General features: G+C 47.5%; 1 protein-coding gene across 1 annotated transcript; it reads right to left on the bottom strand.

Annotated features, from left to right (window-relative positions):
* Window positions 1-2750: 2750 nt before the first annotated feature.
* Window positions 2751-8350, bottom strand: LOC122365807 (endoplasmic reticulum chaperone BiP-like). The gene is made up of 4 exons (XM_043337359.1): window positions 8160-8350; window positions 6470-6605; window positions 5821-6049; window positions 2751-4872 (listed from the first exon to the last, which is right to left on the bottom strand). The coding sequence occupies exons 2-4, from the start codon at window positions 6583-6585 to the stop codon at window positions 3256-3258; spliced, it is 1962 nt and encodes a 653-aa protein (XP_043193294.1). The 5' UTR covers window positions 6586-6605; window positions 8160-8350; the 3' UTR covers window positions 2751-3255.
* Between the last annotated feature and the right edge of the window lie 4640 nt (window positions 8351-12990).

Below are 12990 nucleotides of genomic sequence, written 5' to 3'. Positions count from 1 at the left end.
GCGGTGTGCCGACCGGCCAGTACCGGCCCGTATCGACCAGAACAACATCGACGGCGACGCCGGCCGACGAGCAGGCGCGTCGCTGCCGCCGGCCGCGCCGTGTGATGTCCGCGCTGTTTGGAGAGACTGCCGACGGCAGGTGACGGGAAATTGGCCTTGTCAGAGAAGCTGGGCATGGGAGAGAAGTGTTCCCCAAATCATGTATACTGAAATTACTGATCTCAGGCATCTTTTGCAAAATTGTCAGGAACTCTGATTTGTTTTTCAATAGTGCACTATTCTAACGAATAGTGTTTTGACTATTGACGACAAACCTTCGGTTACCTAAATGTATCGTTTTGTGTTTTCGTGGGGCACGCTTGATACACTTGCCCCTGATCAAGCTAGAGCTTCGCAAAAAAACGAGCGTGTTGCTCGTGACGAGAGGAAGGCGACAATATCCAATTTTAATCCGCACCGGCCCGGTGCTCCGAGATTCCGCGCCGGGCCGGGGGGTGTCTGAACACAACCCCCCCCCCCTTCTAACTCGGCTCCTGGGCCACGTAGCGACACGCGGTAAGCGACACTCGAAAGAGTAAGTGTTTTCATCCAAAATAAGGATGAAAACACTTCGGTCATTTTTTGGGTCAGGTCAAAGGTCAGGTCACCAGAGGTCACCAAAGGTAACATGTTGACTATTTCAACATTTTGGAAACTGCCGACGGCTATCTCGGGAACCGATAGAGCTACAGCGCCGCGGAAAAGCACATTCGATAGCCCTTTTACAGAACTTTCTGAATAATGTTCTCAGATTTGACCTCAGGTCAACGGTCTAGCCTCCAGAGGGCAAAAAATCCAAAAATAGCCGTTTTTACGAAAAACGTTTTTTCGGCAATAACTTTTCACCCAAAAGAGTCATGACATTACTTTTGCCAGCATCGTGTTTCTCTCGTCGAGACGCGTCGAATGAACTATACTTTGACCTTGAAAGGTCAACTTTAAAATTTGACCTCAGGTCAAGGTCATGACCTGACCGGAAAAGGTCATCTTCCATATCAGTCGATCCGCAACGTCGAGCCGAACACATCTAAGGCATTTTCTGCGCTCTAGCACGCCTCTAGCATAAGTTATTAGCGAAAAACTGTTAGATTCTGTTCGTGACCTGAGATGACCTCGGGGACATAACGAGGAGTCACAGTTGCCATTTTCCGGTTGTGTGTCAATTTTACCTACATCTCGATGTTTGGAGAGTGTCTAGAATAGCGTTCGTACAAAACAGACGCTGTTCAATTTTCTCCCATTGACTTATAACGGAGAGGCCGCAAAATTCACCTCACCTTAGGTCACCGATATCAAATATACATTTTATAGATAATGTTACTCTTATCAATCGCTGAAGTTTCAACGGCAATCATGCAGTCGGTGTAGCTATGACGAGCATTCTTATTTTTTTCTGAGGTGAGACGGTCTTTGAGGTCGTGTCGCAGAAAGATGTCACAGATGTCACGCAAGTGACGGCAGAGCTCACTGATTCAAACGTTGAAGACGGTAGAGTGGAGCTCTCCCAGTCAGTGACAATAGAGCATATTCTGAGAGACATTAGTGATGAAAGCGGAACCGGAAGAAGGTGAATTGACCAAGCGGCGTCTTGAAAATATTGTGAAATAGAGAGCTGCCAAATTTGGCGTACCTGCACTGGTCGCGAGTTTTAAAATAGACAGACCTACCAGCAGTGGCTTAAAACTGTCGCGCTAACTACGAGTAGCATAGACGAAGAGGTAGTGAGGCCTGGATGTGCTGGAACCCGTCTTTATGACAAGATAGTAAACGCACTGGTCGACGCACGGTTTACCAACTGGGAATAAATGCTAATCAAATCGAAACGTTTCCTTCGCAAATTCAATCGTTTTTAATGCAACTGAACATGGTCTAAGGATGGCTTTTGGTTGTCTCTTTGTTTGTGGTAAGCTAAAAGACGCAAAACATGTCAGTAGGAAATTATTCTAACGACCTTTAGTGACAAGACCGGGATCCCGGGATTGGCATAACGTTCCGGGATTGTAATCTCTACCTGCAGCCCGACCCAGAGCTACCCAGTAACGACGGCACCAAAGGGCCTCACCCAGCACCCTGCAGTGCCCGCACACGTGCCCGACTGCCCTTGACTGACCCAGGCGGCGCGACTGCCAGCCGGGTGCACGCCCGGATCAAGGTCATTGCGCAGGAGCCAGGAGCGCAGCCCATCGCTGGCGAGAGGAAGCTGGTGATCATACGCTGCACCCTAGCTTTGAGCGGATCATCGCCAGTATCAAACCCAAAATACATAGCCCACCAATGCACTAAACCTTCAGTGAAACGGTCACGGCGGGAGTTCGCCGACCGGAACACCCCTCACTGCGGCCGGGAGCCGAGCGGATCCCGCCTCGCCGTCCGGTCGTTGCCCCCGCCCCGCCGGCCGACGGACCGCCCCGCCGCCGCTGGCACACGAGCATACCGAAACGTTGCGCAACGGACTGCCACGCTGGACGGACGCTGGAGACCGCTCCGCCTACGGCTGTGCCGCGTGTCGTATAGCGAACGTGGTGGCGAGCTGGTGGCGAGCGCTGTAGAACTCCCGTGCTGGCTCCGTTTGAGCTTCAAAGAACTGGGTAGTCAGTGATATCGTCCGCTGAATAACTGATTGTACCCAAATGTCAACTCATAAGCTCGCTGCTTCGATTAATCTATTCCTGTCTACTTGTGGATTGACGCAAAGTCGCAAACAGTTTCAACAATGTTCCATATTTTTATTAGAAACACCTTTTGAAACACCGCAGTTTCCACCAAGTGTACAACCGTGACGCAGCAACAGCCACCATTTCGGGCATTTTGTCCAGGGTTCATAACGATTAAATATAAACAAGTTGTCAAGCAACGAAATTAAACATGACACCGTAATCTGTGAACAGGAACAAATGCCACTAGTCGACTCAACAAAAATCTGGTCTGTAAAGTCATGTCCTAGCCCCGTCCCCACATAACACATTCCCGTCCCTTACGAGGTCCAACCCAGGAATGATCACTCGCACCAGCTCATGCGTCGGCACTGGAGATTCTCACGCTCTCTCCCAAACGCACACAGTCACACGCACACACGCACGCTGGAGAAAACGCAATACCACGTCCAGTGCACGGCAAGCCAATTCACAGATGGAGAAGATGGCCTTCTACCAGACATGTGCGCACACAAAATAAATATCACCGGTTTTGCAGTGTCCCCCTGCCGGCGCCGCTAGTCTACAACTCGTCCTTGTCCGAGCTAGAGTCGTCGTCACCGGTCGGGGGTGGCGCGCCGCCCGCGCCCTGGTACAGCTTGGAGATGATGGGCTGAATGATGTCCTCCATCTCCTTCTTCTGGGCCTTGAACTCGGCGGCGTCAGCCTCCTGGTTGGCATCGAGCCACTTGATCTTCTCCTCGATCACCTCCTCGATCTTGGACTTGTCGTCGTCGGACAGCTTGGCTCCCAGCTTCTCCTTGTCGTTCAGCTGATTCTTCAGACTGTAGGCGTACGACTCGAGCTCGTTGCGCGCCTCCACGCGCTCCTTGAGCTTCTTATCCTCGTCGGCGTACTTCTCAGAGTCCTGGATCATGCGCTCGATGTCCTCCGGGGTCAGACGGTTCTGGTCGTTGGTGATCACGATCTTCTCCTTGGATCCGGTGCCCTTGTCCTCAGCAGACACCTGCAGGATGCCGTTGGCGTCAATCTCGAACGTCACCTCGATCTGAGGCACGCCACGAGGCGCCGGCGGGATGCCAGTCAGGTCGAACTTGCCCAGCTCGTGGTTGTCCTTGGTCATCGGCCGCTCGCCCTCGAACACCGAGATGGTGACCGTGTGCTGGTTGTCAGAGGCCGTGGAGAACACCTGGGACTTCTTGGTGGGGATGACAGTGTTGCGGGTGATCAGCTTGGTCATGACTCCTCCCACGGTCTCAATACCGAGCGTCAGCGGGTTCACATCGAGCAGCACGATGTTGCTGGTGTCACTGTCGCCGCTCAACACGCCAGCCTGCACGGCGGCACCGTAAGCCACAGCCTCGTCCGGGTTGATGCCACGGCTCGGCTCCTTGCCGTTGAAGAACTCCTTCACCAGCTGCTGGATCTTGGGGATACGGGTCGAGCCTCCGACCAGCACGATCTCGTCAACATCCTTCTTCTGCAGATCGGCGTCATCCAGCACCTTCTGCACCGGCTTCATGGTGCCGCGGAACAGGTCCATGTTAAGCTCCTCGAACTTGGCACGGGTCAGCGTCTCAGAAAAGTCGTTGCCCTCGAAGAAGTTCTCGATCTCGATCTTGACCTGATGCTGGGAGCTGAGCGCACGCTTGGCCTTTTCGACCTCACGACGCAGCCGCTGGATGGCGCGGTTGTTGCCGCGAATGTCCTTGCCGTGCTTCTTCTTGTACATCTTGATGAAGTGCTCCATGACGCGCTGGTCGAAGTCCTCTCCGCCGAGATGGGTGTCTCCGTTGGTGGCCACCACCTCGAACACGCCGTTGTCAATGGTCAGCAGCGAGACGTCGAAGGTACCGCCGCCCAAATCGAACACCAGCACGTTCTTCTCGCCCTCCTTCTTGTCCATGCCGTAGGCGATGGCGGCCGCCGTCGGCTCGTTGATGATACGCATCACGGTCAGGCCGGCGATTGAGCCGGCGTCCTTGGTGGCCTGGCGCTGGGCGTCGTTGAAGTAGGCCGGCACCGTGACCACGGCGTGCGTCACCTTCTTGCCCAGGTAGGACTCGGCCGTCTCCTTCATCTTGGAGAGCACCATGGCTGAGATCTCCTCGGGCGTGAACACCTTGTCCTTGCCGTCCACCTCCACGCGCACGTGCGGCTTGCTGTTCTTCTCAATAAGCTGAGGAAGGAGAGGATACAATATAAGACTTTTCACAAGGAAAGCTCAAATGCACGCGGAAGCCCGTGTATCAGCAAAGAGGTAATACAAATAATATCTTATCAGAAGATAGGCACCATTGAAACTCTGATACCTGTTCCTTCTAGAACTTCAACTATAAGTAAACTACCAATACTTATATGCACGATTCATGAGCTGTAGTCACGCATATTTTCATTTTGCAAGATACTATAATGGTTAAAGGGACCCTCCCACCTTAACATTAGATTTGAGTTGAGATAGCCAAAATGGGGTCCCTGGCTCACAATTACCGGTTTCGGAACTCACAACATCGAGAAATGCCTTAAATCGGAAATATTGAATTTCAAAATTGCAGCATTTTGATTCAGAGGGGCTAATGTATAGGAATACCCCTCTGAATGTGTGACGTCATCGCAGATATCTAACGATTTTTAAATGTTTGACTAAAACGTTTTGTAGCACGCGGTGGTATATGCTGCTTTGCGCGCAACAAATGCCGCACTTTCAAATAAAGTCGCTAGGAACAGCGGAGATCCCAAAAAGTAAACAAAAGTAAAAGTCTAATATCTTGAAAACCGGTGAATATTTTTCGATGAAATTTGGTAGATATTCGTTTTTGCTCTTTCTGAACCGAGCGACATCACTATCATGCCAATTCATTAACTTATTTGAAGGTGGGAGGGTCCCTTTAAATCAGGCAAAGGCAAATGGCCCATGAAAGGGATAAAAACTGCCTTCATTACAGTCTTCTTAGACCTTCAACCGCTGAACTACATCCTTTGAGCCATCCTGCTCTTTTTGTTAGTACTTAGTCACATCACATCCTTTCGTAGTTTGGCTAAATGCAGTGTTATTCCCCATCGACTACTACGTTCACATTGCACTCATTATCTCCAGCCAGTTTCACCACCTCAGACATCAGCTCACCTTGAAGGGGAAGTACTTCAGGTCGCTCTGCACGCTCTTGTCGGTCCATTCGCGTCCGATGAGACGCTTCACGTCGAATACCGTGTTCTCGGGGTTGGACGTGAGCTGGTTCTTTGCGGCGTCACCGATCAGACGCTCGTCCTTGGTGAAGGCCACATACGAGGGGGTGATACGGTTTCCCTGGTCGTTGGCGATGATTTCCACACGGCCATTCTTGAAAACGCCGACACTGAAAGAGAACATCTTTCAGAAAAAGTGCACTTTCCAATAGATTTTAGAATGGACTGCAAGCTGATGGCAAAACTGCATCAAAACAAACTGCAACAAAAAATGGAACATGCAGTAAATGAAGTCAGTGACACAGCACCTCACTGTCACTGTCACAAGCGTTTGCAAGAAACACCAGAAAGGTCATGAGTTCACACTAAGTAAATGGTGCAGACCTGTGGCAATGATAGTGATTGTCACTACCTACATGCTAAGATTCCAATCTGAGCAAAAAAGAAAACAATGTGAGGTGTAGTTATAAATTACAGGGATCAAGCGATTGTGATAAAAAACACTTTGAAACTACAAAAAAACTATAATACACAATAGTCTACACAACAGAAACAGACAAGGGCCATGTGAACTAAGAGCCCAAACTTACCAGGAATATGTGGTACCAAGATCAATGCCAATGACTGTTCCCACATCAGGCTTGTCATCTTTTTCAGCAGCAAACACAGCAATGGCCAGAAGGCCCAGCAACAGTAGCCTGGTCATTTTGCTTTCTCAATTTAAACCTGCAAAGAAAGAAGGAACATTGAGTTGTCATCTGAAGAAAATTATTTTCAAAAACTGGTTCTGTTGAACAGCATGGGAACATGGATGTTGCCACTTGTAGAAGTAATTGAGATATGCAAAGTAATAATTCAGGAAAGCAATCCATGCAACATATTACATGCTATCTGTATAAAAAGCATTGATGGATGTGGACAACTAATCAGAGCACACATGGTGGATAACTGTCTCTATTAAATATAAATATGGCTTATATCCAAGCATCTCTGTCAATTCAAATGGACAATTTCTAATTAGGTAGCATTTTTGCTGTCAGTAATATGACTGTATTACCAATCAAGCAACATTGTGACCAGGATTTCCTTGAGCACCTGATCTAATCAAGAATCAGTGCAAATGAATGAACATATTGCACTTTCTCATTAGTGATACTTTTCATTGCAAATAGCACTGCTTGAGGCTGAGCATGAAATGGTACTGATATAGAAGAGCAAACAGTTATGTTATAGCAAAACAAATGAAATGGTTAGCATAACTTTTAGGCATAGAAAGGACCTTCCAAAGGCAAAGGCCTATATATGAGGACACAAATTTGGGCAGCAATAAAAAACACGGAAATTTGACACATTTGCAGCAGAAATGTAGCATAGAAGTGAAGATAATACACACATAAACAGTCAAACAACACATAATATTTGGCAAAAACAGGTCAAGTAGTTTGGTGCATCTAGTCTGTCAAATGAACAAATCTTGGTGTGTTTTAGTGTGGCATAGGTTTGAAGGCAACAATTAGGCATGTAACTTGTTTCAACCCTTTATCCTTACACAAATTTGCATCCTGCTAGATTGTCTTTTATTTAAGTCAATTGCCATCTTTGGAGCTACAGTTCTGCTCCTGGCATTAGGATATCTTCCATACAAGCCCTGGGAAGACACATTTGAAGCAATCCCTTTTGTAACAAGGGAGCAAAACCAACTAGCTTCTCGATACAATTTTGCTTTCACTTCTTTTTAGAAGGTAAATATGCACACAGTATGTAGGTAGTTTGGTTGAACAGATCAACTATTAAAAACCTTGTATCAATATTACTGAGCAATTCTAGCTCTCAGTTTAGCACCTCAGAGCTAGAACAGCTCAACCTCAAACTTGAACATCTGGCAGAATTAGCAGTCTTTAGAATTCTAATGCCTTCATTCTGTCCCATAAAAATATACATTTGATAAATAGGTACCTACCTACCAACTAAAATGGCATTCCAATTCAATCTGAAATAAACATTATCTACACTGCGGAAACAAACCAGATAAATATATCATACATAATGTATGAATTGAAATTTGTACAGGTTGGTATTACAACAAAACCTGGCAAAATGATGAGCCCCTAGCATATGCATGCCGGACGTCGACGCCGACAAGCATAGTCCCATAAAAAAGAGAAAATGAAAAAGGAAATCAATAATTGAGCGTGGACGATTGTGTCGACATCGTAATCCCTGGCCTCCTAGAACTTAGTCCCTAAATGATAGCAATCCATTTTCATTTCAGTATCTCACCTTGGTGTAGTCCGAGGAAGAAAGAAACCGAGCCCTCACACACAACCAAACCGGAGACAAGTCTGAGAGAAACGCCGGCCCGCTACACGAACGCCGGCCGCCACACAATCAGCAGCTGACGGGGAACTCGGTCGACGATCTTGGCGTGGCCTCACGCTATTGGCCAACAGCGGTGACGTCGAGTCCCTTCCGGCATTCCTATTGGTCCGAGTACGCCAATTTGGTAGCAAAACTCTTACCATATGGCCACGTAGCCTTCAATGAGTGAAGGAATCCCACCAACCTGTAAAGGTATTCACGAAAATTCTACTGTGTTCTGGCAATGGCTTATACTCGGCTATGGAGCCTCAAGAAAAAGTATATCAGCGCTTTAGTAAGCGAGAAATGCCTCTGGCACATCAAACATTTGGCACCGGTAACCACCTTTGAACCATTTGGCAGGCTTAGAATTGAAAGTTAAAAGCGTTCGCCGTTCATGGATACGCTCTTGCATGAACGGTACGACTGTATGACTTACCTACCGAGCGGCCTGATCCTATGGGCTATGGATCGTGGGTCATGACTCATGGGTCATACTCATGACAACAAAACCCTGATACTGATGCCTTTTTCAAGCCATACACAGAAACCACAGACTGCTCTAGACACCAAAGGTTTAAAACTGAGGCATTAGTTCGTGGGGCTGCTCTTTTCGGTGGGACTCTGTTGTGTGCGAGTTTCAAAACGAGTCAAGGCCTCAATCTTGGCTGAATCTATAGGCTAGGGTCTAGTAGGACTAGGAACGCTGATTTTTTTTACATTTCATGCTGCTCAGGCCAAGAGAAGGTGCGCCACATATTTTCACTGGCGGCTTGCTGGGAAAGTTATTAGGTGACACGGCATATATGGGTGTTCAATTGTTGTGCTTTGGATAGCAATTACAACTATTCATGTATTCAAGAACTGTTGTGCAGGTGCTTTTTTCGAGCCGCCCGTAAATGACCTAAGGTTATCGCGTGACCTCTAGAAGTAAAATTCATGGTGGGAAAAAGTTTCAGGTCATGGACCATGGTGAGCTATTTTAGCCACTTTAACCTTCGCCCCAGTGGGGGGGGGGGCATATGTTACCACCCTGTCGCGTTTTTTTTTTCGTATAAATAAAAACCGCCGCGCCGCTTGGGGTAGCTTTTGGTACATTAATTTTGGACAATATGTGAAATTTTTGACCCCAGGTCATGTCAGGTCAGGTCACCAGGTCAAGTTAACTGACCAAGCCTAAAAAAGTTTGCAATCATGTCCAGCCTGCAGTGTTTGTCAGAGAGGTTTTAAACCTGGTGGATTACATGATGTTAGGGGTGCCTACAATTTATATATCTCGGATTTTTTATATGCGTGACCTAAGGTCAGGTCAGTGGCGTGACCTTTCCAATAAGTCCGTGGAGAAAAACGAAAATGCCTCGAGATCCGTGTGTACGCATAGGAACAGTCCAAATATTTCAGGATAACAATGATTTGGACCACCCGTGACGACCAAGGTGTCTTTTTTGCTGATAGCCAGAGCCTCTTGAAAGGTCATCCGAGGTCATTTGAGGCTACAAACAGTTTTTTGCCAATAACTCTCGATTGGAAAAAGATAGAACGCTGGGGTTGGCCTCATTGTGTTTGTCTTGCCAAGACGCATCGACTGATATGCAACATGACCTTTTCCGGTCAGGTCATGACCTTGACCTGAGGTCAAATTTTGAAGTTGACCTTTCAAAGTCAAATTATAGTTCATTCGACGCGTCTCGGCGAGAGGAACACGATTCTGGCATTAGAAATGACCTAACTTTTTTAGTCAAAAGTTATTGTCGAAAAACACTTTTCTTAAAAACAGCTATTTTTGGAGTTTTTGCCCTCTGGAGGCTAAACCGTTGACCTGAGGTCATTTTTGATGATGACCTTATCAAAAGAAAAGTTCAAAAGCTATCGATTGCTTTTCCCAGCGTTTTTCTAGCTATCATAGTTCCTGAGATAATGGCATGTTTTCTGAAAAATATAATGACAATTCGCAAATTTTGACCTTTGATGACCTCTGGTGACCCTAATATTGCTCTAAGATGAAAAATGACCGAAATACTTTCAAACGTACGCATCAAGAGCTATCGACTGCTTTTTTACCGCGTCTTTCTAGCCCTCTTAGTTTTTGAGTTAGAGGTGGGTGGTAACATATGCCCCCCCCCCCCCCCCACACTAAGGCGAAGTTGGCTGAGACCGCCACTGGGGCGCGGGTTAACGCTCTAACTCCACTTGGTGGGCTACAATCTGCTGTGGGAATTCTGAGACCGCGACCTGCATCCTTATCTATGTACCAAAAGTTATTTGTCAAACAGCCGGAAGTGTCACCGAATAATTTGAGCCGCAAATTCCCTTCCACAAGGATTCCGGTGTCTGCACTTTCAAATCGATCCGCGAAGCGACCCGACTCTGGCTGAATCTGGTCGGAATCTGGGCTGAATAAATGCGGGCCCAGATTCAAACATCTCTTTCCTTTGATCCGTCCCCCTTACGCAACTATCCGGGCTACCAGTTCCATCGCTTCTCCGCACCGCACTCCATGTTAAGACGCTGTCAAAAAAGGTAATGGTGGCACGATTTAGTTTTTAATCATCTGCTAGAAACATTTACCCAGACACGAGAATGTGGTGTAACACTGCTTACAAGCTGAAGCTAGCCGAATTATTGACCTTGACGTCATTCCTACCGGAGGGAAAGGCTTGGCATCATATGCAGTGACTGGACACGGCATGGCTCGTGTAGGACTGACCCCGTTAGGTACAGGGACCCGCAGTTGCTACTGTACACATATATTACCAATTTAGAATTGCGCTCTTATTTGCTAAGTGCTGGCCATTGGAGAAAGGAAATGTAGCGCAAAGTATGGAGGAATAACACATGTTTGCTCCTAGGACGTATGTTTTGTATAATTCCTCTTACCGCAACAGATATTCTTCCAAAACTACAATCGTGCTATTTTTGCGCGCCGGTTGCCTCCCCAGAGCCTTTTTTTTTGAATTTTGCTCCCGACAGGCCGAGGCCCTGGTCGGGGTAGGGGGAAGTTACTAGCTGGCCGTCCTTGGTATCGCCTATAGCTTCCGTTCCCGCTACGTGAATGAAAGTCACGTGACTACTACAGGTTTGCGCTCAGTACTAACACACCTAGCCCGAGGGCCGGTCCGTAGCGGGGAGGGGTAGAACGCCTGAGCCCCAGCGCAGTGGAGGTGGTGGTGGCCCGTATCATAAATAGGCAACCGTAAGCAGAACTGCAATTGCCGCATTATAATATTATGATCAAGTTTTCTTTAACCCAGATCTGCCCACCGTATCATTTATGATACGATGAGTCGCTCGGCCGTTGCTAGGCAACCGACTTCCATCCGAAAGACGCCGAAACTTAATTTTGTGGTGTTGTGTTGTCAGTCGTGTGTACTATTTCCAGAGTGGGTAACCTCTTCTATATTTCATATATTTTCCGTGTAGCATGATTAAACAAAAACAGCTGCCCACAGAAGTCGTAATTTACTAGACCCAATAATGCCGACGTTAGTATGCTAACTAGTGCTTTCTTCCAAACTGCTCAATTTTGTGGCAGCATAGTACCAAATGTTCAAGCTCACACACCAGGTGGTTGAATACATTCTTGCGCCAAAGCTGGCGTGTCAGGAATGATAACAACATATTCGTATCATATATGATACGGTGGGCAGTTTCTCACATTAGCCTACACAATTACTTGCACCTAATCCATATGTTTTCCGGTCACATTGGCGCAAATTCTAGACATTCTAGTGGTGGATGACGATGTTGATGGAGGTGACGTCTTGGTAAAACCATCGGAGGCGTCCCACGACACGGACGAGTACTCTGGTGATGATGAGGATGTCACAGAAGAACGTGACCTCAAACGGCATCCTGCTCGGCAGCTATGTGTTAGGGCCAATGTGCAAGGAAGAATAAACTTTCCGAAACGCGATTCCGAGAAAGAAGACGTCTCGGAGACCTTCAGAGATGCAAGGTTAAGCAGCGACGTTGTTGCATCCCAGCAACAGAAGTCGAGAAGGTCCTTGAAGCGACATGAAAAGTGGACAAAAGGGAACACATCCATAGGAGATGGAGCACGTGCCTGAAGTCTGACGTCGAGTGCAGTGTCACGAAGGAGGATATCTTGTCCTTCTTGTTTATAGTGTCAGGGAACTCGAGGTCAGACTTCGACGATGTCAAAAGCGTGAAACACCATGACCTTCCGGACGTACTCGAGGACTTCGTCATGTATAATGGAAGGGATATCTCAATTAGAGAGGAATCGCGGTATTTGTGTGACTCGAAGTCTGAAAGATGCATACCGGTGAAGACGATCACAGGGCACTGCCCTTGCTTCCATTTCAGACCTTTCGTCTCTTTGCTTCGAGGACCTTCCCGAGCTCTGACGCTGGGCCAGCAACGCTCCCGCTTTACCTCGCATCTCTGAAGGTCTCCGAGACGTTTTCCGTCGGAATAGTGCCCCGTAAAGTTTTCTCTCCCTCGCACCTCGGCCCGAGCATTCAGCTGCCGGGCAGGATGACGGTTGATATCACGTTTTCTTGTGACATCCTCATTATCACCAGAGTATTCGTACGTGTCTTAGGATGCCTCCGGTGGTTTTTAAGAAAACATCATCTCCATCAACATGGTCATCCACCACTGGAATGTCTAGATTCTCTGCCAAGGTAAGTCCCAGTGACTTGAAGACAGACGTTAATTGGTAAGTTACTGTCTACTAGTGAAGAACTGGCCACGGAAATTGGATTTGATACCTTCCAGCCCCAAAAGTAAG

The sequence above is a fragment of the Amphibalanus amphitrite genome, unplaced genomic scaffold (assembly GCF_019059575.1).
Source record: "Amphibalanus amphitrite isolate SeventyFive unplaced genomic scaffold, NRLGWU_Aamphi_draft 000029F_arrow, whole genome shotgun sequence".
Lineage (NCBI taxonomy): Eukaryota > Metazoa > Arthropoda > Thecostraca > Balanomorpha > Balanidae > Amphibalanus > Amphibalanus amphitrite.
The sequence above is the reverse complement of the archived record's forward strand: the minus strand, read 5'-3'. Positions and strand labels throughout refer to the sequence as shown.

Excerpts from the sequence above, each read along its gene's own strand:
- LOC122365807 (XM_043337359.1), bottom strand. The coding sequence starts at position 6,585 with ATGACCAGGCTACTGTTGCTGGGCCTTCTGGCCATTGCTGTGTTTGCT. Across the intron at positions 6,050-6,469 it reads CTTGGTACCACATATTCCTG|TGTCGGCGTTTTCAAGAATG; the intron begins GTAAGTTTGGGC and ends GTTCTCTTTCAG. Across the intron at positions 4,873-5,820 it reads TGAAGTACTTCCCCTTCAAG|CTTATTGAGAAGAACAGCAA; the intron begins GTGAGCTGATGT and ends CTCCTTCCTCAG.